Source organism: Erinaceus europaeus, chromosome 1, assembly GCF_950295315.1.
Source record: "Erinaceus europaeus chromosome 1, mEriEur2.1, whole genome shotgun sequence".
NCBI classification, from domain to species: Eukaryota; Metazoa; Chordata; class Mammalia; order Eulipotyphla; family Erinaceidae; genus Erinaceus; species Erinaceus europaeus.
In genome coordinates this window covers 204,694,401-204,720,780 of record NC_080162.1, presented here as the reverse complement: position 1 = coordinate 204,720,780, position 26,380 = coordinate 204,694,401, and the positions used below count along the sequence as shown (strand labels likewise).

The following is a 26,380-nucleotide window of genomic DNA, read 5'->3' as shown; positions in this document are numbered from 1 at the left end:
GTAAAGATGACCTGGAATCATGTTTTGGAGTTGTGTTTGCAAGCAGTGAAGCACCCTGAGAATGCTAGCCCTCATGACCATGCATACAATGACCATGTCATGATAGCTGTCAGTGGATTATCAAATGGCTATGTTTGGAGCATTTGTTTATAATAAACAATGATTGCATTTGAGTCACGTTGTCAAGTAAAGACAGGTGCCCAGAGTGAATTTAGTTTGGCTTGTTGCCTGTCCAAGTGATGTTATCACCCTGGGGTTGGAGAAGGTTGGATGGTAGCAGCAGGTGTGTGGGTAGTAGGTGGTTAATAATTCAAAGAGGCAAAGGCTGTTATTCTGCAGGGCACCTGGTCTTCTGGTAGCTCATCAATAAAATATGGGGTTCAGTTGTTTAGAGGTCGCAGCTAATGCATGAGCAACAGTCTCACTTGGAAATGCTGGTTGGCAAGGCAGCTAGAGCGTCAGCAAAAAAAGCCTGTGGGTCTGGAATAAAAATGTCAGAGAAGGAAATGAGCGTTCAACTCCTCTTCTTTGATGGCCTCCAAAAGAAGAGCTTTGGAATCCGGGTCAGCAGCAACTGAGCGCTCAACTCCTCTTCTTTGATGGCCTCCAAAAGAAGAGCTTTGGAATCCGGGTCAGCAGCAACTGAGCGCTCAACTCCTCTTCTTTGATGGCCTCCAAAAGAACTGCTTTGGAATCTGGGTCAGCAGCAACTCAGGGGTGTGCAGAGTACCTGGCCTCTGCCTACAGTATGTCTGCCTTCATCCCCAGAGCCATCCAGACCTTCTGACTCAGGTCTGATTCTCAAAGGCTACAGTGAATTCTCGCACAACACTTTCAGGACATCCATATACACACTTTGCTTTATTGCTGCTTCATCTTTTATTATTACAGCAACACATGGCACTAAAGAAAAAAATTGCAATGCAGACAAGTAGACACAATATAGTAAATATAGACAAATAAAGACAAGACACATATATTACGCTTTCTTGTTTTTGCCTCTAGGGTTATCACTGGGGCTCAGAGTCTGCACTACGAATCCACTGCTCCTTGTGGCCATTTTATTGACTAGGACAGAGAAATTGAGAGGAAGGAGGGAAGAGAGGGAGAGAGAAAGAGAGACACCTGCAGATAAGCTTCACCATTTGCCAGGCAAGGCCCTGCAGATGGGGAGCCATGGGCTTGAACCTGGATCCTTGCATGGATCCTCATGTGCTTATATAAACTATGTTTAAAAAAATTATTTCAAACAGTGATTTGATAATATACTGACTGCAGTCATAATATAGTCATAACAATCATGGTAATTAAAGATCAGTCGCCAATGCTTGACTATTTCAAGTAAACCACTGTGTGTTTTTTGTTTTTGCCTCCAAGGTTATTGCTGGGGCTCGGTGCCTGCACTATGAATCCACTGCTCCTAGAGGCCATTCCCCCCCCCCCCCCTTTGTGTTGCCCTTTTTGTTCATTGTTGTTGTTGGATAGGACAGAGAGAAATGGAGAGGGGGGGGGAGACAGAGAGGAGGAGAGAAAGACAGACACCTGCAGAGCTGCTTGTGAAGCGACCCCCTTGCAGGCGGGAAAGTGGGCCTCGAACTGGGATGCTTATGCTGGTCCTTGCGCTTTGCGCCATGTGCACTTAGCCCGCTGCACTACTGCCCGGCCCCTAGCCACTGTGTCTTAAACAGTGATGGCAGTAACCAAAACTTCAAGGAGGGAGGCAGGAGGAGGCTGAGAGGGCACTGGAAACTGAGTGCATGGTGGTGGGGGAAGACTTCTGCTGGTGGTAGGTGTGGTGAGCAGATGTCTGTGACTGTGAGATTCAGGCTCAGGCAAAAATTGCTGAATTCATGAGCCCCTTGGAACATGCCTAAAATAGACTTCCTAGCTTCTACCCTCACAAAGGACCCCCCCTCCCAGTTTCATTTACTCTATTCCTACCTTTGGGTTCCTGTTTATTAAACAATTTGTCCTGTTTCATATCTTACTGCTTTTCAGCCACCAAGTTGCACATGCGACCATGATGCTATCCTGACCTCCCTGGACAGATAACCTCACCAGTGTGTCCAGAATTTTCACCTCCCCAGAGCCCTGCCCCACTAGGGAAAGATGCTAGTGTCCATGCCCAGCAGAGAAGCAATTACAGAAGCCACAACTCCCACCTTCTGCACCCCATAAAGGATTTTGGTCCATACTCCCTGAGGGATAAAGAATAGGGAAGCTTCTAATGGAGGGGATGCGACAGGGAACTCTGGGGGTGGGAACCAAATGGAATTGTACCCTTGTTTTCTTACAGTCTTGTTAATTGTCATTAAGTCACTAATAAAAAAAAGAAATCACACATGTTACAATGATGGTCCTGCAGTTCATTATCCCCCCCCCTACACATTAACGACAATGAGTGCTGTTTGAGGACATCAGCAGATGCAGCTGCTGGCTGCTCTGGCTGCATCCTTGTGCAGTATCTCCCCAGCTGCCTCATGAAGTGTCTTGCATGGACAACATACTGTCTACACTCCAAAACCCAAAGCCTGGTATTGGCAGGCCAGCACATCTGGGAAGGTGTCTGTTTTTCCAGAGACGTGATCCAGGTTTCAGCCTGGCCCCTACTGCACTGGAGACAGCTTTAGTGCTAAGGGTTTTTCCTTCTCTCTCGTTCTTTCTCTCCTATCAGGAAAAGTTGGCCTGCAGAAATGACAAAAACAAACCAACCCACAAGAAGCGAAAGCAAAACCAAAACCCTCAGAAAGCTAAGATTTGCTTTATGAATAATTCAAGGTCGAGACACAACCTCAAAGGCATCCTATTCATAGCTTTTGTTTATGTTGTTCTGTGGGAATATTCACACACAGTTATGATATTATTAATGAGCTTAATTATTGAACAGTGCCTGAGCCCCCTAGGGATGTTTCCCATTATCTAGTGTGTTTACCATATTTCTAAAATCTGAAAACGTCAAAACTTAAAGCCACAATTCCAGAAGGAAGCAGTAAATCTCCCTCTATTGTTTCCCAAGTGTCTTGAAGTACTCTGAGGTACAGACAGGATTCAGACCCAGGTCTGTCTGGACATCTCAAGAGGCTGTCCCTGGAGTTCCCTGTCCCTTTGCTTCTATCCTGGGCCATATTATACCACAGGGTGAATGGTGGCATCTCTCTGACAACCAGTGAGAGAGAGAGAGTGAGGCTGTGGAGGAGGAGGACAAGGGCTTCTATGCTATCTCAGTGGTGACTATTACAAACTTGTGTGGTCACTTACCAGTTGAGACACAGCCTGTAGCCTGTGGGTGGAGTGTCTGCTCAGACTGTAACTTTCACCAAAGGAATATTCTACCCACCCCCATCCCTGTATGATGGGTGGATTAGACATTGGTGCTTAGTCTTGAGTATCACTGCCTGGGTTTGGAATCCAGTGCCACTCTTTTCTGGAGGGCTGGGGGAAGGCATACCTTTCATTCAGTGAGAGTTGATGGTTTGAGCAGAGTTGCTTCACTTTGTAGATGAGGAAAATGAGCATAATGACCTGCAACCAGTTCCCTCATCTAAAACAACAGTGCTTTACTTCTGAATGACTGTTGGTCTGCTTCTAATTCTGCTTCTCAGACCCCTTCTGTTTTGATCATCACGTTAGGTTCACTTGCATTGCTTAACGCTGTGGTCTATTTACATAATCACTGCTTTACTTGAGACCCGCCTACAGGGCACTGATTTAATCCCTACTGGTTAGATGCAAGCTTGATACACGCGCTTTGTTCCTTCTCCCCACCCCCTATCCTATGAAATTCCTCTTCCTGACACTTCTGCCTCAGGAGATATATATATATAGGACAGGATTGTGATTAGAGATTAAATTGTTGAACTGCATCCCCGCTCGTGAATAAAGATTGAACTGTGTTCCCAGCTCAGCCATGAGTCCCTGGTCATCTGTCTCCTGCCCGCGAAGCTAGCCCAGCATCTGGCGCCCACACAGGGACTGGCAAGTGAGAACAACAAGACTCCAGTGGTCTTGACAGAAGGGACAGGCAGTGGGGCTGGTGTGAGAGATGCTAGCATACAGTCGCCTACTTGACTGTAGGTAGGGCTGCAGGTTTGGTAGACAACAGTTTCTCAAATGCAGATCTTGAATAAAATATGTCTGTGTGCCGGTTCACTAAGAGGTACGGCGCTTGTCTCATGGGCAACTGTGCATCACTCACACAGGCTTCTATAGTGGGTTTTGAATCTAGTTCAGCACTCAGAGGAAGCCAGTGATGTGCCAGGAATACATAGCTGTTAAGAAAGTCTAATGGGGGGCTGGGGAGTGACACACCTGGTGAAGCACACACATTACAGTTTGCAAGGACCCGGGTTCAAGTCCTCGGTCCCCACCTGCAGAGGCAAAGCTTAATGAGTGGTGAAGCAGGGCTGCAGGTGTGTGTCTCTCTCTCTTCCTGTCTCCTCCCCCTCTCAATTTCTCTCTGTCTCAATAAACAAATAAATAAATGATTTAAAAAGTGTTTTTAAAAAAGCACATCTATTCCGCACGATGTAAGTTGACTGAGGCAGCACCTGTGTCTTTGTATCTTCTACTGTGGGTCCTGCTGCCTGTTCTGGAGTGTACACTTGACATTTCTAAAAATCAAACTTAGAAACCACCAGCGGAATGCAGTGGGGGAAAAGGTGCCTTTGGGACCCCTCACTGAAATATCGTTCCATGAGAGTTATGTCTTCATTATTCTGACTTTTCTAGAAATCAGTTGGCATGTGATTGTCCTGAATAGATAAATGAAATAGATCAAAAAGTCGGTAAGCAGCAGGTAACCAGTGTCTCTGGTTTCAGAAAGATTGTCTTCTTCCATGATTCTCTCCAGCCTTACATAAGGCCCAAGAAGAGACACATGCTGGTAATTTGATTACATGGTGGGATATTCTTGATTATCTGATGTATGTCCTGGGCACCATTTTATTCCCTTTGCCAAACTTTTTTTTTTTTTTTTGCCTCCAGGATTATCGTTGGGGCTCAGTGCCTGCACTATGTATCCACTGTTCCTGGAGGCCATTTTTTCCCCCATTTTATTGCTGTCATTGTTGTTGGATAGGACAGACAAATTGAGAAAGGAAGGGAAGACAGAGAGGAGGACAGAAAGACAGACACCTGCAGACCTGCTAACCACTTGTGAGGTGATTTCCCCCCCCCCCCACAGGTGGGGAGCCAGGGACTCAAACTAGGATCCTTACTCCAGTCCTTGTTCTTCATACAATGTGATTAACTGAATCCAGTGCACTACCGCCAGGCCCCCTTTTCCAAACTTTTTATTGGAGGCCCTAATGCAGCTACGGCCCCAGACTCAGGATGGAGTCTATATGCTCTTAGGATGTTCTACCAGATCAGGGTGAGTTCTGAGTGTAGTTTCTCATAGACAAGGGCCCCTCTCTCCCAAATGACAGCATTCATAGGCCCGAGTCTGACCTGACACATCCTATCTTAGTTTCTGCTCAGTGTTCTCACCTTCGACCACTTTGTACTTCTGGTTCAGAGACTTTGTCCTGAGTCCAAGCCTGGAGGTTAGGGACAATGTTTGTTCCCAGTAGCCTGTCTTTATGAGGCTGTCCCCAGCTGGTTGTGGGTACTGAAATCTCAAATATTCACTGCTCAGCGGTTCCAGAAAGGCCCAGCATTCTGAATGAGATCAAGACCCGATGACCAAGATTCTGCTTTCTCTGTGTTTTGAGTTCTGTAGCTTCCTGATATGACAGCCTCTTTCCTGGGGGTGTTTGCTGCATCGCCAGCCCATCAAAACTCAGTGTTCTACCTCTGTCCAAGTCTCACTTTGCACCTAATCCACCTGTTTAAACACCCTTTGCAGGTTTGACTGAATAAACCTTGAGATCCTTCTCTAAGTTTTTTAAAAAAAATTGTTATCTTTATTTACTTATTGGATAAAGACAGAAATCAAGAGGGTAGGGGGAGATAGAGAGAGACACAGCACTGCTTCACCATTTGCAAAGCCCCCCCCCACTGGTGGGAACTGGGGGCTTGAACCTGGGTCCTTGTGCACTGTAACATATGCACTTAATCACGTGTGCTACCACCTAGCCCCTTCCTCTTCCTCCTTTTTTATCAAATAGTTTTTTAAAAAAATTTACTTTATTAATTTTTAAATTATCTTTGTTTATTTAGTGGATAGAGACAGCCAGAAATTGAGAGGGACGGGGGAGATGGAGGGAGAGAAAGACAGGTAGACACCTGCAGACCTACTTCACCACTTGAAAAACTTCCCCCTGCAGGTGGGAACCGTGGACTTGAACCTGGGTCCTTGTGCACTGTAACATGTGAGCTCAACCAGGTGCACCACCACCCGGCCTCCTACTTATAGACTTCTGAAATATTTTGCTAGCAAACTCACATGGCTAGAGCCCACTGGAGGGTTTCCAGCATTTCTCTGGTCCAGTTAAGTCGCCATCCCTAACTTTTTTTTTTTTTGCCTCCAGGGTTATTGCTGGGGCTCAGTGCCTGTACCATGAATCTCTTGCTCCTGGAGGCCATTTTTCCCCTTTTTGTTGCCCTTGTTGTTGTAGCCTTGTTGTTGTAGCCTTGTTGTGGTTATTATTATTATTGTTGATGTCATTCATTGTTGGATAGGACAGAGAGAAATGGAGAGAGGAGGGGAAGACAGAGAGGGGGGAGAGAAAGATAGACACCTGCAGACCTGCTTCACCACCTGGGAAGCGAATCCCCTGCAGGTGGGGAGCCGGGGGCTTGAACTGGGATCCTTATGCCGGTCCTTGCGCTTTGCACCACATGCGCTTAACCCGCTGTGCTACCGCCCGACCTCCAAATTTTTTTTCTTTATTCATGTATCTCTATCCAAGAGTCGCTCACTCTGTATTGTAGTGGGAAGATGGTCTAGTATGCCTACCCTGAACGTTAGTTCTATGAGACAAAGACTTTGGCCAAGATTTCTCCATAGCCCAGGGAAGCACACTTAGGCATCTTGTTGGTGTTTTACACATATTCCCTTGAATGTATGAATATTGTGAAAACTACATGAAATCAGTATGTAAAGACTTTGACAATAGCCTGCCACATGACAGACATTTGATAAATAACAGTTGCTATTGATTATCCCCTTGTGTTGAGTTTCTGTTTATCTGCTTCTCTTTTTAAAAATTTTTAAAAGCCTCTCCAGCATGATCACTGGGGCTCGGTGCCAGTACTACATATCCACTGCTCCTGGCGGCCTTTTTTCCTATTTTATTTGCTAGGACAGAGAGGAATTGAGAGGGGAGGGGTGACACAGAGAGGGAGAGAGAGAAACACCTGCAGAGCTGCTCCACTGCTTCTGAAGTGTCTCCCTGCAGGTGGGCAGCAGGGGCTGGAGCCCAGATCCTAGCACAGGCCCTTGTGCTTCATGCTATGTGCCCCCAACCAGGTGTGCTACCACCCAGCCCCTACCTGTCCCTCTTGTCCTCTTGCTCGTGATCCTCTCAGGGTCAGAAACTAGATTTTATTTCTGTGTGCCTAGGAACCTTGACACAAATGATTGTAAATGATTGAACAGTTGCCTGTGGTTGAAAAGAAAGTCACATAGTGTCTCTCATCTACACCATTAACGACCAATGAAATCTTCCTTGTTGTAAAAAAAATTAAACCTTTTTATTAGTATATTTATTTTATATATAAAAGAAATACAAAAAAGAAAAGACAAGAAACAGAAAGAAAATGCTTTTCATGGCAAATCACGTTTGTCGTTGCCTTCAGCTTGGACTCCAGGCTCTGACCCACTGGGTGTCAACAAAGTCCGACGGTTGTAATGGCCCTTGATGATCCCCGGGCTGTTGTTCTCATTGAGTAGCTGCTTCTGCCTTTGCCGATTGAGGGACTGGACAAGGCCCAGGACGACAGCGGCCAAGGAGTATTGCCCTGGCAGTCTTCTTGGGGGGAGGATGAACGGGTTGGGTTGGACTCTTCCCAGGAGAAAGTACGTTTTGATCTTTCCCTCCTGTTCACTGATGCCCTTCACATAAATCTCTCCTCGATAGTCGAAGGCAAAGCCCTGGTCTTTCAAGATGAGATAGGTCTCCTCGGGGACTTGGATCCTGCCACTCACGCCTGTGCTGTCCATCCGGCTGGCCAGGTTCACAGTTTTGCCCCAAATGTCATACTGTGGTTTCTTAGCGCCAATGACACCAGCTACCACCGAGCCGTGGCTGATACCTGCGAGTGAAACACAGGGCTGGCGATGAGAGAAGAAGCTACCGCACTGACCTCTCTGGCAGCCTCGGCCCGCAAGGGCTCTGAGCACTTGTGCGGCTCTCTGCCACCTCTGTTCTAGTCTGGTCTGCAGAACCATTCCCTCGGCCCACGGTGCCAGCCTCCTGACCAGCCTCTGTCTCTCTTTGTCCTCCTGCGCTACTTCCCGACTCCTGCTGACTGCCAGCTGATCAAGCTACAACCCACTAAGACACATGGCATGTACATGTCTCCTTTGGTTGGCAAGATACGTTCATCTTCCTTGGAAGCACTGAGAAGGATGTCGCCGTTCTGCCTCTTGCCTTGTGTGCCAGTCTGAATTACCACCACTCCCCTCTCTCCTCCTCACTTTTACACTGTGTCGTGCATTGCTCTGCCCTGCTGGCCATTTTCCACCTTTCTGTCTTTTCCTCACCTTTCTCTCCATTTTGATCATTTATTTCTTCTGATCGCCGTACTGTATTTTAAATAAAAAAAAGTTATTATATTTACTGATATAGTGGATAGAGGAGGCCAGGAATCAAGAGGGAAGGAGATAGACATCTGCGGCCCTGCTTCACCACTCATAAAGCTTTCCCCCCTGTAGTTGGGAACTGGGGCCTTGAACCTGCTTCCTTACGCGTTATAACATGTGCACTCAACCAGGTGCACCATTACCTGGCCTCTGTTTTGAAAAATTTAATGGCAGGTTTAATGCCTCCTAATTCATGCAACATTGACTTCTTATTCTAGGAAAGATGGCTTCTGTGTCTGACTTCTGTGTCTCGGTATACTGAGGTACTGAGGACAGGGTGGGAAAGTAAAGGGCCATCACTCAGCCTTACTTCCTACTGGGGTGGGGGGGAGGGAGAGGGAGAAAACAGTTTAAAATATAATGTACACCAATGAGTGATAAAAGCTATCAAGAAAAACCAACTGGGGCGCCAGGGGGTGCTTCACCTTGCTGAGCGCACTTTACAACGCGCAAGGACCTTGGTTCAAATCCCCTAGTACCCACCTGCAGGGAGAGAGCTTCACAAGTGGTGAAGTAGGGCTGAAGGTCTCTCTCTCTCTCTCCCTCTCTTCCTCTTTCTCTCTCTCCCCCTCTCTTCCGTCGTCCCTCCCAATTTCTGGCTATCTCTATCCAATAAGGAAATAAAGATGATTACAAAACGTAATTATAAAAATTATAAAAAAACCAGGTCAAAAGGATAGAAAAAGATGGGAGGGGATAGGTTTTAGAATGTTAGGTAAGCCGTCTATGAGTATTGGTCTGAAGAGAGTGTTGGTATAAGTTGTGCAGATATGTAGGCTAGATTATCTGGGAAGAAGTCAGAACTACACACACACACACACACACACACACACACACACACACACACACACACAGACACACACACACACACATCTGGGAAGAAGGCAGAACCACACACACACACAGAGACACACACACAGACACACACGCACACACATCTGGGAAGAAGGCAGAACCACACACACACACACAGACACACACGCACACACATCTGGGAAGAAGGCAGAACCACACACACACACACACAGACACACACACATCTGGGAAGAAGGCAGAACTACACACACATACATCTGGGAAGAAGGCAGAAACACACACACAGACACACACACATCTGGGAAGAAGGCAGAACTACACACACACACACACACACACACACACACACACACACACACGAGTGAAATTTGAGAAAGAGACCTTCCAGCCTGCGTGAGGATTTTAATGAATAGCTCTTCAAAGTTCACAAAGCCCTTCTGAGCTATCATATCATTTAACTGTCATGTTCCTCCTGTGAGTAGACAGAAAAGGGAGGTAATATTATGCTCCAGTTTGATGTAGGCAAATCAGTTCTCTAAAGGGGGAAATATTTCCCCAGGGACAAAGAGTTAGTTGCCACAGGTCCAAACTACAAACTGAGATGCTCAGTTCTGTTGAGATTAACCCTCCCTCACCTTTTAACTATGGCAACAGTGTGATAAGACACATTAAAAAATTGCTTTGACCCCATTGCTTTAAAATACTTTTTATTGTCTTTATTTATTTGTTGGATAGAGACACCCAGCCATTGAGAGGGAAGGGGATGACAGAGAGACAGAGAGAGACACCTGCAGCCCTGCTTCACCACTTGCAAAGGTAGAGGATAGTGGTTGAGTGAACATGTTACAGTCTGCAAGGACCCAGGTTGGAGCCCTCAGTCCCCACCTGAAGGAGGAAAGCTTTGCCAGTGGTGAAGTAATGGTGCAGGTGTCTGTCTCTCTCCCTTTGTCCCACCCCCTTCCCTCTTGATTTCTGGCTGTCTCTGTCCAGTAAATAAATAAATTATACAGAAAACTAAAGAGAGAGGAGAAGAAGAACATGTCTATGGTCATACAGCCAACCAATGACTCCAACCTCAGTTTTTAATCAGGACTCCCTGACAGAGAGCAGTGACGTTGTGGCTGCCAGGGTGAGTCTACAACACCTTTTGCTACAGTCCTCAGATCTGAGAGCTCCTTACTTGCTGTGTCATTTTACTTTACTTGCTTTTCCCTAGATAGAGGAGAGAGAGAGAGAGAGAGAGAGAGAGAGAGAGGGGGAGAAACAGGGAGGGAAGAAGGAAGGAAAATAGGAAGGAAGGAAGGAAGGAAGGAAGGAAGGAGAAAAGAAGTACCAGTATCTAACTTGTCAGATCCTAAGAATGTCAAGCACCTTTGCTCATCAAATAAAATAAACTGTAATGTATGTTTCTTCTCTGCATGGGATGTGTAAGTGTTAGCCCCACATCTCCCACTGAGGCAACTGACCATTCTTTCTGAAGTCACTGACTACACAATTCAACCAGGAATGAAGAACAGAACTTTAACCCTGAACACAGAGGTAGTTTATGTAATCAGGGGCGATGAGATGGGATCAATGAGGCTGGGTGGTGGCACACATGTGACCACGTGCACATGTTATCATGTGCAAGGACCCAGGTTCGAGCCCCAGTTGGTAGTTTGTAGTTTGGACCTGTGGCAACTAACTCTTTGTCCCTGGGGAAATATTTCCCCCTTTAGAGAACTGATTTGCCTACATCAAACTGGAGCATAATATTACCTCCCTTTTCTGTCTACTCACAGGAGGAACATGACAGTTAAATGATATGATAGCTTAGAAGGGCTTTGTGAACTTTGAAGAGCTATTCATTAAAATCCTCACGCAGGCTGGAAGGTTTCTTTCTCAAATTTCACTCGTGTGTGTGTGTGTGTGTGTGTGTGTGTGTGTGTGTGTATGTGTGTGTGTGTATGTGTGTGTGTGTAGTTCTGCCTTCTTCCCAGATGTGTGTGTGTGTGTAGTTCTGCCTTCTTCCCAGATGTGTGTGTGTGTGTCTGTGTGTGTGTGGTTCTGCCTTCTTCCCATATGTGTGTGTGTGTCTGTGTGTGTAGTTCTGCCTTCTTCCCAGATGATCTAACCCACATATCTGCACCGTCTATAAAATGAGCAATGGATCCAAACTTGGGATTTCACATTGTGCTTTAGGAGGCCCTCAAAACTGATCAGAGATCCCTAAGGAAATGGAAAACTGTACCAAATACCAAGCTTTCTTGTTATGCCTTGTTATAGCCTTGTTATATCAAGCAACCTTGTTATGCCTGCTGTTATACTGTCACTTTGCATAAGTGTGTTTAATTTTTAAATTCTCTTTTGTTTTATTTTAATAGGATAAAGAGAGATTGAGAGGGTTAGGGATGACAGAAAGGGAGAGAGAGGGGCTGGGTGGTGTCGCACCTGGTTAAACTGCACATATTATTAAGCGCAAGGACCCGGGTCCGAGCCCCAGTTCCCTACCTGTTGGGGGTCCACTTCATAAACAATGAAGCAAGTCTGCAGGTGTCTGTGTTTCTCAACCCTCTCTATCTCCTCATACTTCCTCAATTGCTCTCTATCCTATCTAATAAATGTTAGATAGAAAAAGAAGAAAAACAATGGCCACTAGGAGTGGTGGATTCAGAGTGCCAGCACCCAGCAATAATCGTGGCAGCAATAAATTGAGGAAGAGACTGAGAGAGAGAAAGAGAGAGAGAAAGAGAGAGAGAAACTGAGAGAGAGACAGACACACACAAAGAGAGACCGGGAGAGACTTGCAGCACAGCTCAACTCCTTGCATAGCCCCCCTCCCCCCCCCCCCCCACAGGCGAAGACTGAAGGCTTGAACCCAGGTCTTTGAACATGGCAATGTGTGTGCTCAAGTGGGTTTGCCAGCTAATCTCAAAAAGCTGGGCTGTGTGGCCCAGAAGATCCACAAGGCTGCTTGTCTCTGGTTAGTGTTAATAGTTCCATCTCAGGACTAGAGTGAGGCTCTTAGCTCAAGGCAGTAATCAGAAGAACGGAGACCCAGACTGCCTCTGCCAGCTGAGGGGGCACAGAATCTGGAATGAGATGGCCACCTACCAGCTACCTCTCCCAGCAGAGCCTTGCCTGAGGATTCAGCACCGATAAGTGGGGAAAGAAGGTAGCTAGGGGCTCCGGTCTGTTTTGTATTTTTGCACACAGGCCAATATTGTTTTTCCTCCTGGATTCTAGCATATGGAATGAGCAAAAGGCCCCATCAGTGTCCTTGTCAGGGTCACATGAAACCTCTTGTTTTGTATTTTGTCTGAGAGAGCTTTCCTGCCTTGATGCCAGACATGGAAGCTTCCTATAGAACAAAGTCTGCCGACTCTGGGGGCTCTCACCCACAGCACTTTCAGCCACTACTCACCGATCCGAAGTTCAAAATTGTTGAACGAGTGCTTGTTGATTTCCTGTATGCTTTCAGCCAGGGCAAGCGAGAAATCGGCCAGGGCACACAAGTGTCCCCACTTATCTTCACACCGCTGGAGCAGAGGCGAGAAAGAATTCATTCAGTGTCGCAAACAGGAGCATCCTGCAGGCAGCAGGGATCAGCTTGGTGTTCTGACTCCATCAACACATCACTTACTCAGAAATAACCAGGCATATGAGAGCCTCAACAGACAGCCCAACAAGTCGGAAACATAAGGCAGTGAGAGATTTGCTGGCAAGGGCACATGCATGTCTCACCATTGCCTTTTCTCGTAGCTACACAACTTCAGTCACATTTCTGTATTATAAATTCCCGAGTCTCCTCTCCATCCTCTCCCTCTCCCCCCCACCCCATATTTATGTTTTTCCATATCTCTCTGTCTCTATCTATATTTAATCTAATTCTTTTGAGGTTCTCAGTGTCTGTTTTTTGTTATTCTTTTTCCTTTTCATTCAGTAGGACAGAGGGAAAATTGAGAGAGGAGGAGGAGATGGAGAGAAAGATAGACACCTGCTGAACTGCTTCACTGCTTGTGAAGAAGGATCCCTGCTCCAGGTGGGGAGCTGGGGGCTCAAACCTGGGTCATTGCATGTATCCCTGTGCACAGTACATAGACACTTGTTCACAAAACTCATGAGGAAAGGGTGGCAGAAGCCCGTGTGCCTCCCTGAACTTCTGTTCCCTCATCTCTATGATGGGAATAAGTGTATTTGTTGTGTTAACTTCATAAGGCTTGAATGAGACAGTGTGTGGGAAGGGACTTTTGGGAGCTTGCAAGTATCTGACATTTGCAGGCTTAATATGGTCTTTGTTATTACTACTCAGTCCTGCTATTTTAGCTTGAAAGGAGCCAGAGAGCACAGTGTGGGTATCACTCCACTCCAACAGAACTGTATTTATGGGCTCCTGGGAACATATCTAAAGTAGACTTCCTGGTTTCTACCCACACAAAGACCCCTAGTTTCATCTGCTCTATTTCTACTTTTGGGCTCTTATTTATTAAACTATTTGTCCTGCTTTATATCTTATTGCCTTTCAGCCATCAAGTTATAGACACTACCATGACACCATCTTGAATTCCCTGGGCAGACAACCTCACCAATATGTCACAAAGTCTCCTCTGCCCAGAGTCCTGCCCCACTAAGGAAAGACAGAAACAGGCTGGGGGAACAGATCCACCCACCAACACCCATGTCCAGTGGAGAAGCAATTACAGAAGCCAGAACTCCCACCTTCTGCTCCCCAGAAAGAATTTTGGTCCAGACTCCCAGAGGGATAAAGACTAGGGAAGCTCCAAGTGGAGGTGATGGACACAGAATTCGAGTGGCAGGAACTGTATGGAATTGTACCCCTTGTTATTTTACAATCTTGTTAGTCATCATTAAATCATTAATAGAATAGCTCTAAGAGAGAAAATTGTATTTATGAAATCTAGCTGGTTTTCGTCTGCAGACTGTCCTTTCGGGACTCCTGACAAAGAGTACCCCATGTAGAGGCACCCGACTGCCATGGTGAGTTTCTCTAGGAATATTTCTCGATTTCTTTCCTTTTGGAAAGAAAATAAAGGGAGGAATAAAAGAAGGAATGGAAAGCTTATCTTCCTAAAAACTTAGCCTCAGAAGACTATACTTTCAGGGATCATTTCTATAGTATGTGACCAAAAACTTGGGTTCAGAGCCACAAGGGACTTATTGCTGATCTTGTAGCTGTAGGGCTTTGCTTAGGGAGCAGAAGGTCATCTGAGATGATTCATGTGGACAGGAGTGTTGCGCCTAACACTAGTGTCTGACAGTTAACTCTCCAGCCAGAGCTACTGCTGGTCGTTTTAAAATTGCTACCTGAGTCATCTCTGAGGCTTGGTGTCTGCAGAGGAATTCATTGTTCTTGGTTGGCCAATTTTTTTTCCTTTTGTCTTCCTTTTTGATAGAAACAAAGAGAAATTGAGAGGGAAGAGCGAGACAGAGACAGAGAGGGAAAGAGAAAGCGAAGCACCTGCAGCTTTGCTTCACCACTTATGAGGCTTCTCCCTGTAGGCAAAGGCCCAGGACTTGAACCCGGGTCCTCATGTATAGGTGAGCTATGACCTTCCCTGCTGTTGTTATTGTTGCAGACTATTTTGGGAAGTGAAAACAAGAGGAAGAACAAGAAAATTCCTTAGTCTTGTGGGTTTATTAAAACCTACAACCAAAACACTACCATGGTCTTCATGGTCCTGATTAAAAAAAATAAATCGCTCATTTTATTGAGGAAATCTTGATTTAGAAGACAATTCCAGTGATAGGAGTATAGCTTCACAGTATCCCATAATCTTGCTTAAAAGTGAAGCCTAAAAGTTTTTCAATTCCAAAGAAGGGTCACTTCATTCATAATTCTTTAAAAATTTTTCCAATTGTTATCTTTATTTATTTATTGGATAGAGACAGTCAGAAATTGAGATGGGAGGGGGAGATAGAGAAGAAGAGAGACAGAGAGACACCTGCAGCCCTGCTTCACCACTTGCAAAACTTACCCCCTGTGGGTGGGGACCAAGGCCTCAAGCCCAGTCCTTGTGCTTTGTAAGGTATGTACTTAGCCAAGTGTGCCACCACCCAGGCCCTCATTCATAGTTCTTTAATCCCATTGGGTGAGAGGAGACAAGTCATCACCAGGTAAGCATACTGGAAAGTGTGCTTGGACAAACTGAAGTCACAGGATGGTCATAGCCTGAATACTCATAGCTGCAGCATCCCCGATGTCCTGATGCTTTCAGTAGCCCTTCTAGCACTTCAGAATCTTCTCTTTTCTCTAGCAAATCTATGTTCTTGGAAGCACATGTCTATCTTGCAAGTACACTCTCCAGTTCATCAGATTTCCTTCCTCCCCACCTCCAGACTCCCTATTGTCATTGACAAGACAAAGTAGAACTTGCGATCGCAAGTGAAATGTTTTCGTACCTGCTTTTCAGGTGACAGGCCCGACACAGCCATGTAGGTGCTGCCAATGGTCTTAATCTTCTCAATGTCTTGAAACCGCTCTTCGCCGAGCAGCTGAAACAGATGAGGGCAGTGGTGTTAGCTTTGCAGTCTGGAGCTTCTGAAAACACACCCAAAGATCCAGTAATATCTTATCTTTAAGAGTTACTCTGAGGAGTCGGGCAGGAGCGCAGCGGGCTAAGCACACATGGTGCTAAGTGCAAGGACCTGCATAAGGATCCTGGTTTGAGCCCCTGGCTCCCCACCTGCAGGGGAGTCACTGCACAGGTGGTGAAGCAGGTCTTCAGGTGTCTGTCTTTCACTCCTCCTCTCTGTCTTCCCCTCCTCTCTCTATTTCTCTCTGTCCTGTCCAACAAAAACAACATCAATAACAATAACTACAACAAGGGCAACAAAAGCAAATAAATAAATATAAAAAAAGAGTTACTCTGGGGCTCTTGGTGGTAGCATATGGGGTTAAGCGTACATGGCATGAAGTGCAAGGACCAGCGTCCTGGTTCCAGCCCCCAGCCCCCCCCTTCAGGGGGTCCCTTCACAAGCAGTAAAGCAGGTCTGCAGGTGTCTTTCTCTCCCTCTCTCTGTCTTCCCCCCCCTCTCAATTTCTCTCTTTCCTATCCAACAATAACAACAGCAACAACAGTGACAGTAACAAGGGCAACAAAATGGGAAAGTTGGTCTCCAGGAGCAGTGAATTCATAGTGCAGGCATCAAGCCCCAGCTGGTGCAAATAACAACAACAATAACAACAACAATAACAACAGCAACAGCCCTGGAGGCAAATATTAATACTAAAATAAAATAAATAGCAAAAGTGCTCTGAAGTTCCTTATTTCCACTTCAGACTATATCCAGAGATGCCAACCCTGAGATACCAACCCTCCAACTCCAATAATCAGGTGAGGCCTTTCCTCACACATGGGATTCCCCAGCTGCACTTCAAATGGCACATCTCCAGGAAAGTTACAGAATCTAGAGCGGGCCAGGGCTTAGGGCACAGGGTACATGAACACATGGATGCCTAGGTTAGGGGAAACAGATACCTCAAAGTGAAAGTGCTCAGTAGTCTGCAGCCCGTAGACTCAGACTCAATAAGTTCTGCAAGCAAGTACAGAGACCCAAAGAAGTCACCGTAAGGTTCCCAGTCAAATATCTACTATTTAGGCCTTGACACCACCACCCTCCTCTCCTACCTGCTCCTTCACTTCCTTCAATCACTTTAAGTTTAACCTCATCAGATAATGTAAGGACTGCAAATGCTGGATAAGAGCAATGCCCGGTATACTTGAATGACGGCTTTATTTCCAAATAAGGTCACAGTTGAGGGTTGGAACGACCGTGGATTTTGGGGAGAACTATTCCACTCAACACACTGTCAGATTCATAAGCAAAATGATCAAGGGCAAGTGTGAGTTAATCTGAGAAAAAGCCACTTGGAGGGTCTGCCACTGACTCATTTGAATCTTTGAGGGAATACTTTTCTCTCTGAGCACCATGCATTCAGGCAGCAGGTGGGTGTACCCTTGTCACTCAGTACCTGCTTTGCGTAAGACCCAGGATGAGCATAAACTATACTCTTTAAAATTTTTTTAAAAATTATCTTTATTTATTGGATAGAGACAGACAGAAATCGAGAAGGTAGGGGAGATAGAGAGGGAGAAAGAGAGACACCTGCAGACCTGCTTCACCCCTTGTGAAGCTTTCCCCTTGCAGTTGGGGACTGGGGGCTCAAACCTGGGTCCTTCCTTGAACACTGTAACATGTGTGCCAGACCAGGTGTGCCACCATCCGGTCCCTAAATTGATGTACTTTAAGGAGTAGGTCTGCTTCTGTGAATTTCTGAAATAAGCAAAGCTAAGTTATTAAAGAAAAAAATCATAAATGTTTTCTGGTTCACCTGTCTCTCCATGTATATTATTTTGTTTGTTTCTATTTTGTTTTACTGGAAACACATGTCTAGAGTCATAACACCTCCCTCTAAGGCCGCTAGCTCAAGTCACAGCGGCTTATACCTGCTGGCTGTGTCATGGGAAGCTGCCTACTCCTGCCACTGCCCCCTTTCTGTGCAAAGCTCTCCTGAGGCTGCCCGCTTTACTCATGGTCAGAGTCAAGGTTTTTACCATGACTGGCGAGAGCTGCCTCGCCTTGACCCTGTTGCTCATTCTGTGCCAGTCACTCCAGCCGGCCTCCTTGCTGATGCCAATGCATCAGGCCTGCTCTGGGCCTTTGCATTGACTATTTCTGGGTCATTCAGGGCTCTTCCTTCAGGTTCATCCTTCAACTCTTTTAGATGACAAAGCTATTCACATCTAGTCCTTGCTCTGTGCACTTCCTGTTGACAGTGCATCATGGGGTGAAGACTTACTTTCAGGACTATGAGAAGCAGATGTTTCAGTGTGAAGACCATGGACACATCTTAACTCATACTTGTCCAAGATCATTTTTGATAAGGATTTGACAGTGTACTCAGTGGAATTGTTCTCCCCCCAAATTTGTGTCATGCCAAACCTCAACCCTGACCTTATTTGGAAACAAGGTCTTCTACCTGAATGCGTAAAGATAGAGTTTTACTGGACTGAGGTGATCCTGGAATCTGATGATGAGTGTTTTGATAAGAAGGGCAGAGAATACAGAGACACATGTGGGAGAAGGCCGGGGAAAGGCAGGTGGAAGCTGAAATGATGCAGCTACATGACACAGCCCACCAAGGGATTTTGGCAGCCACTTGAAATTGGCATCGAACAGGAGAGATTTTGCCCTAGAATGTGCTTCCCTGCTGAAACATTGATCTTGGACGCTGCAGACTCTGGGAGAATACACTTCAGCTGTCTGAAGATAACAAGTGTGTGACACTTTGTTATAGCAACCAAAGGAAACGGATATACAGAGTAATACAATTAGGAGTTCATTGTTACACTCCAAATAAAGTCTCAAGGTCTTATCTTTATAATCTTTGTACTTCTCATTATCAGCATCCTACTTTATCCGTATGTGAAGCTGGTAAAACCCAAGCACACAAAAGGATGAGAGAAGTTGTTTAAGGACCCAGAGTGAGAATATGGCTACATTACATGATTTCAAAGCCCTGTGGGGCAAACATTTGGTTATAACCCCCCAAAAGCTCATATTTTCAAGCCATATGGAAAGTAAAGACTAAAATATTAACATAGATTAAAAGGATTAGTAGAGGCAATGTCTACCTTCTTTGAGACATGGGACTAGAAGCTCATTTTTCCTTGTTCCTTATAGAGAAACGTGGAGAAAGAAAAACAGAAGGGGAAACACAAATCAGAACTTGGGCTGGGACTGGAGTATCGCAGGAAAGTAACAGACGCAAAGGGTAGATTTTAAGCTCCTTTGTAGGGGAGTGGATGGGTGTAGGGACACAGATCTTGTGTGTTGGGAACAGTGTTAATCTATACTCCTGTTAATTTATAGTCTTATAAATTATTATTTATTAAAACATGGGGAAGAAAGAAACTTGGAAGGTAGTATACTTGCATACATTTTGTGGCAGACTAACTAACCAGGGGTTGCATGTAGTAAAATGATGTGTCCAAGGACAGAAGGAGGAGACAGGAGCAGTGACATAATTTATAGGGTCTGATGTAAATTAATTAGTAACGTCAGGGGCCCCTTGGAATACACTTAAAATAGAATTCCTAGTTTTTTCCAAAATGGAGACCCCAAATCTTATCTGCTCTATTCTTACTTTTAGGCTCCTGATTACTAAACAATTTCTTTCTGCTTTATATCTTAAAGCTTTTTCAACCACCCAGGGCAGAAAGTGTACCCTTCATGACTTCAGCATGGCATCCCATCAGACATACAGTAGGTGTGGGTTTTCTCAGCAGCCCATCTCTGCCTGTTAATATTCTAGTTTGGATTTCTCACCATGCCTTTCAATGACCATCTCCCTGCCTCTGCCTCTTTCCAACTACCCAGACCCCCAAATAAATAAATACTAGAAAAAAACAGTGCTATATGGCAGAAGACCAATTTTAGACCTAAAGCTTTCTTATCCTCAAAAGCTTACTTAGAGGTAGCGAGATGTGCGGTATTTGATTTGAGCTCATGCAGCAAATCTATTTACTCTCTAGTTAAAATGCCTTGGGCTGCAATGCGGGTCTTAATCGGCTCCATTATTAATTCAATACTCCACACAGCTTGTGTTGAATCCCAGAATCAAGTCATGGCAAACACAGTCTTAGAGCTCGTGCTCTGAGAAATCTTCAGCCTTCATTGCAGCCAAGAATGAGTTTTACATGTTCTCAAGTTCCTATGGTAATTTTATTAGCAAGAAGAGCTGCTTCACTATTAAAGTGAACATCATGGTGTCTGGCTGGAGTTAAGCTAGACAGAATATAAAGATTCCTCTCTTAACTCAAAGAAAGAAGCATGTCCAGTGACCCCAGGATTCACATGGGGGCATTTCTTGGGTAGGATAACCAGGAAGAGTTTTTATTATTGTTCGTTTCTCCCCTCATCTTCCTCTGTCTTTTCCCTCCTCTTTCCTACTTTATTTTTTATTATCTTTATTTATTTATTGGACAGAGATAGCCAGAAATTGAGAGGAAGAGGGAGGCAGAGAGAGAAAGAGGCAGAGACACACCTGCTTCATCACTTGCAAAGCTTTCCCCTTGCAGGTAGGGATTGGGGACTTGAACCTGGGTCTTTGCTAACTGTAACATGTGTGTTCAGTCAGGTGCACCACCACCGACCCCTCTTTTCTATTTTCTTTATATATATGTATATGGAGAAAGATAGGAGACAAAGAGAGAGAGAGAGAGAGAGAGAGAGAGAGAGAGACAGCCATCTGCAGCCCTGCTTCACCACTCATGAAACTTTTCCCCTGCAGGTGGGGACTAGGAGCTTGAACCCAGGTCCTTGTGCACTGTTTTTTTTTTTCTTTATTGGGAATTAATGTTTTACATTCGATAGTAAATACAATAGTTTGTACATGCATAATATTTCCCAGTCTTCAATATTTTATGTGTTATTCACAAGGTGCAAGTAACCTCTGATCAATTCCTCTTTTTGTCATTTTCTAGTTGTGTGTGATTGGGTTAAAACTTCTCTCTCTTTCTCTGCCTCCAGGGTTATTGTTGGGGTTCACTGCCATCACTGCTAAGCTACTGCTCCTGGAGGCCATTTTTACATTTTATCAGATAGAACAGAGAGGAATTGAGAGGGGAGGGGGTGTAGAGAGGGAAAGAGGGAGAGAGACACCTGCAGACTTGCTGAATCACTCTTGAAGCATCCTCCCTGCAGGTGGGGAGTGGGATCTTGAACCCAGATCCCTGTGTGGGTCCTTGCGTACTATGTGCACTTAGACAGGTGCGCCAACACCCAGCCCCCTACCTAGTATCTAACAGTACTTATCCCTAAATGGAGAAACAACAGTATATATTTCAACAGATAAATGCTATAATAATTAAATTAGATAATACATACTTGTGCTTTTATGGAAACCTAGAGATTTGTTAAATAGAAAACATGGTCATTGCTGCAGGGAACAACGCAATGCTATGACAACAACAAGAATTGTACATTGCAGTCTATTTTACCTCATCAAAGTCTGCAATGATCTCATTCAGCAGGCGTAGACATTCCACTCCTTGGTTGTTCATTTCAGTCTGAGAGTAAAAGTCTGCAAACCCTGGGATAGAGGCAAACATCACCCCAACAGCGTCATAGGATTGAGAATAGAGTTCCTGGAGAGAAAACCACACACAGAGAGCTAGAAAGAGTTGCCCCAGTGAGTTCTTCCATGACGCCACTCCTGCACAGGTTTGGGGACACTGACAGCACTGTGTCAACCCTGTGACCACAGTGGCATCACCACACTATTTGGGACCATGGCACACCCATGACCTCCATCCACACCAGCTGGACCCAGTGATGACGGGCTAGCTTCACGGGTGGGAGACAGATGACCAGGGACTCATGGTTGAGCTGGGAGGCAGTGCAATGCAATGCAATGCCATGCTGGCTTTATTCATCTGCATTTATACTCTCCAGGAAGAAAGTGGTAGGGTGTAAAAACAGGGTGTGACTAGGAGAGGGGGTGGAGCGAAAAGAGAGTGCAAACCAGTGGGGATTAAACCAATGCCCTGCAGACAGGGCGGGTCTCAGACAAAATAATGATTATGTAAATAGACCAACAAGTGTCCTGACTGTTCATCTGTTTCTGTGGATTGCTGGGTATCCTGTGAGAAATAGGTAGATCGAGGTGAGGCTTTTCCCACTGAAAAATGGGGAACTGAGGAAACAAATCTTACTATAAGACTCCCTCTTGTGAGGCAGAGCTTGGAAGAGGCACAGATTCAGTTTTTCGCCTCCCTGAAAGTTCCTCCCTGCCTCCAGAAACCCTGCATTTTTCTGCCTCCAGGAGCCTGGCATTCCTTAAAACATTAAGCCAGGTTCCCCTGCTCCACCCTGCATTCCTTGATACTATGGCCTGTACTTTTATTATCTACATATCAAGCTTCTGCTTTGTCTAACAAATGACTTAAGGCCTCCTCCCTATTCCCCCACCCATTCTGCTCATTTAATATATTCTTTTCCTACCCTCATGACTGCAGGGTATTATCAATCCTTCCAGTTAAACCCCTAGCAACAGCTGCTAAGGACGTCTCTACCTTTCCCAGGCCCCTTTTACCTTTCTCCACCCCTTTCCTAACCATGTATGGTATTGTCAAGTGACTTCCATTTCCGACTTGTCTCTTCTGGTTTCCAGGCTCAGGGAGACGTGCACACATGGACTGGGAGGCTGATGCCGGCCCTTGCGGTTTGCACCACATGGCTTAACCAGGTGTGCTACTGCCCGACTCTGAGGTGTGGATGAATAAAGATTTGAATGGCCTCGCTGCCACAAGCTTGGTTCCTGGGTCATCTCTCATGTCACTAGCCCAACATGGACTGATTCCTTTTGTACTCTTAAGAGCTAGTTAAAACCTTCCACATTCTTCTTAACTTCACCCACCACTGGATTCTAAGAAAAATGAAGATTCTCAGACATAACTGACCTGTTCCAAGACTATAGAGTCATCTGCATTGGCATCTTCATCTTGCTTGTTAAATCATGGAACTATTTTTCCTGTTCCAGATACACTTTATTTCACTCCGAGGTGAATGGACATTGAGTGGAAACAGGAAGGCAATCTAGCTTGAAAACTTTGGACAAAGATGAACACACCTTGGTTGGGTGCAACCCTTTAAGATTTGGATCACTTCAAACTTCTTCTAAGAGTCAGTGGAGGTAGGGAAGGGAGAGAGAATGAAATGTCAAGGAGAAGAGTCTGAGGATGTCAAGGGGGAATACATCCACCAGGAAGTCATCTAGAAACGAGAAAAGATCAACTGAGAAGACTTCCGGGGGCCAGGCAGTGGTGCATCTGGCTAAGTGTGCTTGTGACTATGTGCAAGGACCTGGGTTCAAGCCTCCAGCCCCCACCTGCAGGAGAGAAACTTCACGAGTAGTGAAGTAGTGCTGCAGGTCTCCCCACCTCTCCCTATCTTTCAACTACTTTCTAGCCTATCAAATAAAATAAATTAAGGAAAATAATAAAATTAAGAAAAATATTTTGAGAGAGAGATGATCTCTTCTGGACATGATTTCATCCTGGGAACCTTGATTGCTAAAATATGAGAGGGGAGAAAAGAGAGGGGAGAAGGGAGAAGCTGGGTAAGCTACCCTAGGTCACACAGCTAGATGGTGGCAGAGGTGGGATCTGTGTTTCATGATTCTTCAGCACCTGGCCCAAGGCAGCCTCTTAGTGTCCTCTGAGCAGCTCTGAGTAAGGTGATTAGTGGGTTTTGGGGACTCAGTGACAGTGCCTGACACTTATAAGGGCTTAACTCAGGGACTATCATGCAACAAAGTTTCTGGCCAGAATAGTTGAGCACTCTTTTTAGAGAAAACCCCAGAAACTGCCATAACACTTTTGGGGGTGACAGGGATGAAACATGTAATATATTCCAGGGGGTAAATTGCTGTTCAGCACTCTGTTTCTGGATGGTGTGTTGCCACTGCTCTGCTTTCTCTCCCACTCAAGCCCTGACAGCAAAGTGAACGAGGCAGAAACACAGCATTGGCCTTTGTCGTTCATACAGTGGGGTGTGCATGTGAATTCACTATGTGGCCTTGAGGGCATTCTTTTCCTTCTCTGAGCCTCCATTTTTCCATTCATGGAGTGAGGGTTTTCTCTCTCTCTCTCTCTCTCTCTCTCTCTCTCTCTCTCTCTCTCTTTTAACAGAGCACTAGTCAGCTCTGGCTTATGGTGGTGATTAGGCTTGAACCTGGGGCCTTTGATGCCTCAGGTACAAATAACTTTTTTTATTTTTCCCTTTTTGTTGCTCTTGTTTTTTTTATCGTAGTTGTGGTTATTATTGTTGTTGCTACTGATGTCATTGCTGTTGGATAGGACAGAGGGAAATGGAGAGAGGAGGGGGAGACAGACGGGGAGAGAAAGACAGACACCTGCAGACCTGCTTCATCACTTGGGAAGAGACGCCCCTGCAGGTGGGGAGCCGGGGGCTCGAACTGCGATCCTTATGCTGGTCCTTGAGCTTTGCACCATGTACACTTAACCCGTTGTGCTACCACTGACCAAATAGCGTTTTTGTATAACCATTGTGCTGTTTCCCCAGCCCCCAAGGTTGGGTGTTCCCATGCTTACTGCCCTATCACTCACATCCTTGAGGACCATTGTGGTACCCAGACCCTAGGGGTGGTCGTTCTCATGCTTACCGACCTATCACTCACATCCTTGAGGACCATTGTGATCCTCTATAAGCTGCACTCAGACCCAGAGGTTTTCAATCAGAATCACAGAGGTGGATTGCAGGCTAGGTTTGTAGCAAGAGGAGAAGCTAAAAATACCTCTTAGAGTATCAGAGCAGGAAACTGGGAGTTCTTACAGATTACCATAGTCTTGCCTCTGTCTGTTGTACCTTTCCTGTTACACAAGCACTGAAATTTTTCACACATGCATTCAGATTTACATACATGTTATCCAATTCTTGGAAAATTTTCAGCAGTGTAGGTCCTACCTCAAAGATAACGCTGTATCCAAACACACATACACACACACACACACACACACACACACAGAGAGAGAGGGGGGGGAGAGAGAGAGAGAGAGAGAGAGAGAGAGAGAGAGAGAGAGAGAGAGAGAGAGAGACAGAGAAGGGGCCGGGTAGTGGCACACCTGGCTGAGCACACGTTATAATGTGCAAGGGCTGAGGCTTGAGCCCTTAGTCCCCACCTGCATGGGGAAAACTTTTCGAGTGGTGAAGCAGTGCTGCAGGTGTCTGTTTCTCTCTCCCTCTCTATCTCCCCTTCCCTCTTAATTTCTGGCTATCTCTATATCCAGTAAATAAAGGAGAGAGACGAGAGAGAGAGAGAGATACAGAGAGAGATGCTATAAAACCCCAATTTTGTCAAACTAATAACTCCTTGCCAGACAGCAGGGGCAGCCTGGTAAAAGGCTATATGGCACATGGAAGGAATTCCTGTCGTCTTAGGGTTGCTAATAGGAGAGTCAAAGCTTATCACAGTGCCTGGTACAACAGGCATCCAGCAAATGCTACCTCATCAGTGTGGAACAGTCTCTTGGTGATGGAAACAGGCCTGCATTTAAGCTTAGCCAACTGTGAACCATTTAAAAATTCATAAAACTCAAATAAGCATGACAAGATATTTCTCTGCAAATCTCTTAGACATAGGTTTAAGGCTGGATTTGTCATTTACTGTGTCCAGGGAGGGTTTGGCCTGAGTACCAGAGGAGCATGTGGAGTCTCTGGGTATCTCTGACTCTTTTCCTTCCTTTCGTGATGATGTCAGTACATTCTTTCTCTTCCCGGAGTCCCAAATATCTCATTGTTTCTGCATCTTGATAGAAAAGAGGCTTTTCTTTCTCGTCGTTTTGGGTTTTCCCTGTGGAGGTCCTTGTATTTCATCTTCTTCTGGTGTTCATGGCTGACACACATTGATAGTCTCTCTACTTTCCTGGCTTCCTTGAGAAGCTCTTGCAACAAAGCCCCTGACCATGGGGAGAGCCGAGGAAACCAGGCCTGAACTCAGTTCCAGACAACTCCATCTTTTGGACGGCCTGATGTGGCCCCTTAGCCTGCATCTAAGAAGCCATAAGGGCCTGAGTACAAAGCTGACTGATCAACTGGCAGATTACTCACAGTCTTGGCTTTTCTTTCATTGGTGTTTTGGTGGTGACTTGGATGGAAAATGAATCCCACAGGTGTCCCCGTCCCACCTGCAGGCAATGCTTAAAATCTCAAATATCTTTAAGGGACAGCTGGTGACATGAGTGGCAGGATGTCGATGGAGTCACTGGAGAGTTAGCGCCATGCTTAAGTGTATCT

At 45.5% G+C, this 26,380-nt stretch overlaps 1 protein-coding gene and 1 pseudogene across 3 annotated transcripts in view; one reads left to right on the top strand and one right to left on the bottom strand.

Moving 5' to 3' along the window:
• Window positions 1–7,610: 7,610 nt before the first annotated feature.
• ADCY8 (adenylate cyclase 8) overlaps window positions 7,611–26,380 on the bottom strand; it is a 270,953-nt gene continuing 252,183 nt past the window's right edge. For all 3 annotated transcript variants that reach the window (XM_060201421.1, XM_060201427.1, XM_060201435.1), the window contains 4 exons: window positions 21,565–21,711; window positions 15,962–16,054; window positions 12,966–13,080; window positions 7,611–8,196 (listed from right to left, as the gene is read on the bottom strand). In XM_060201421.1, coding sequence (XP_060057404.1) covers window positions 7,709–8,196; window positions 12,966–13,080; window positions 15,962–16,054; window positions 21,565–21,711 — 843 coding nt within the window. In that variant the 3' untranslated portion in view covers window positions 7,611–7,708. The remainder of the gene's footprint in view (window positions 8,197–12,965; window positions 13,081–15,961; window positions 16,055–21,564; window positions 21,712–26,380) is intronic.
• On the top strand, window positions 14,648–14,771 carry LOC132542622 (small nucleolar RNA U3; annotated as a pseudogene).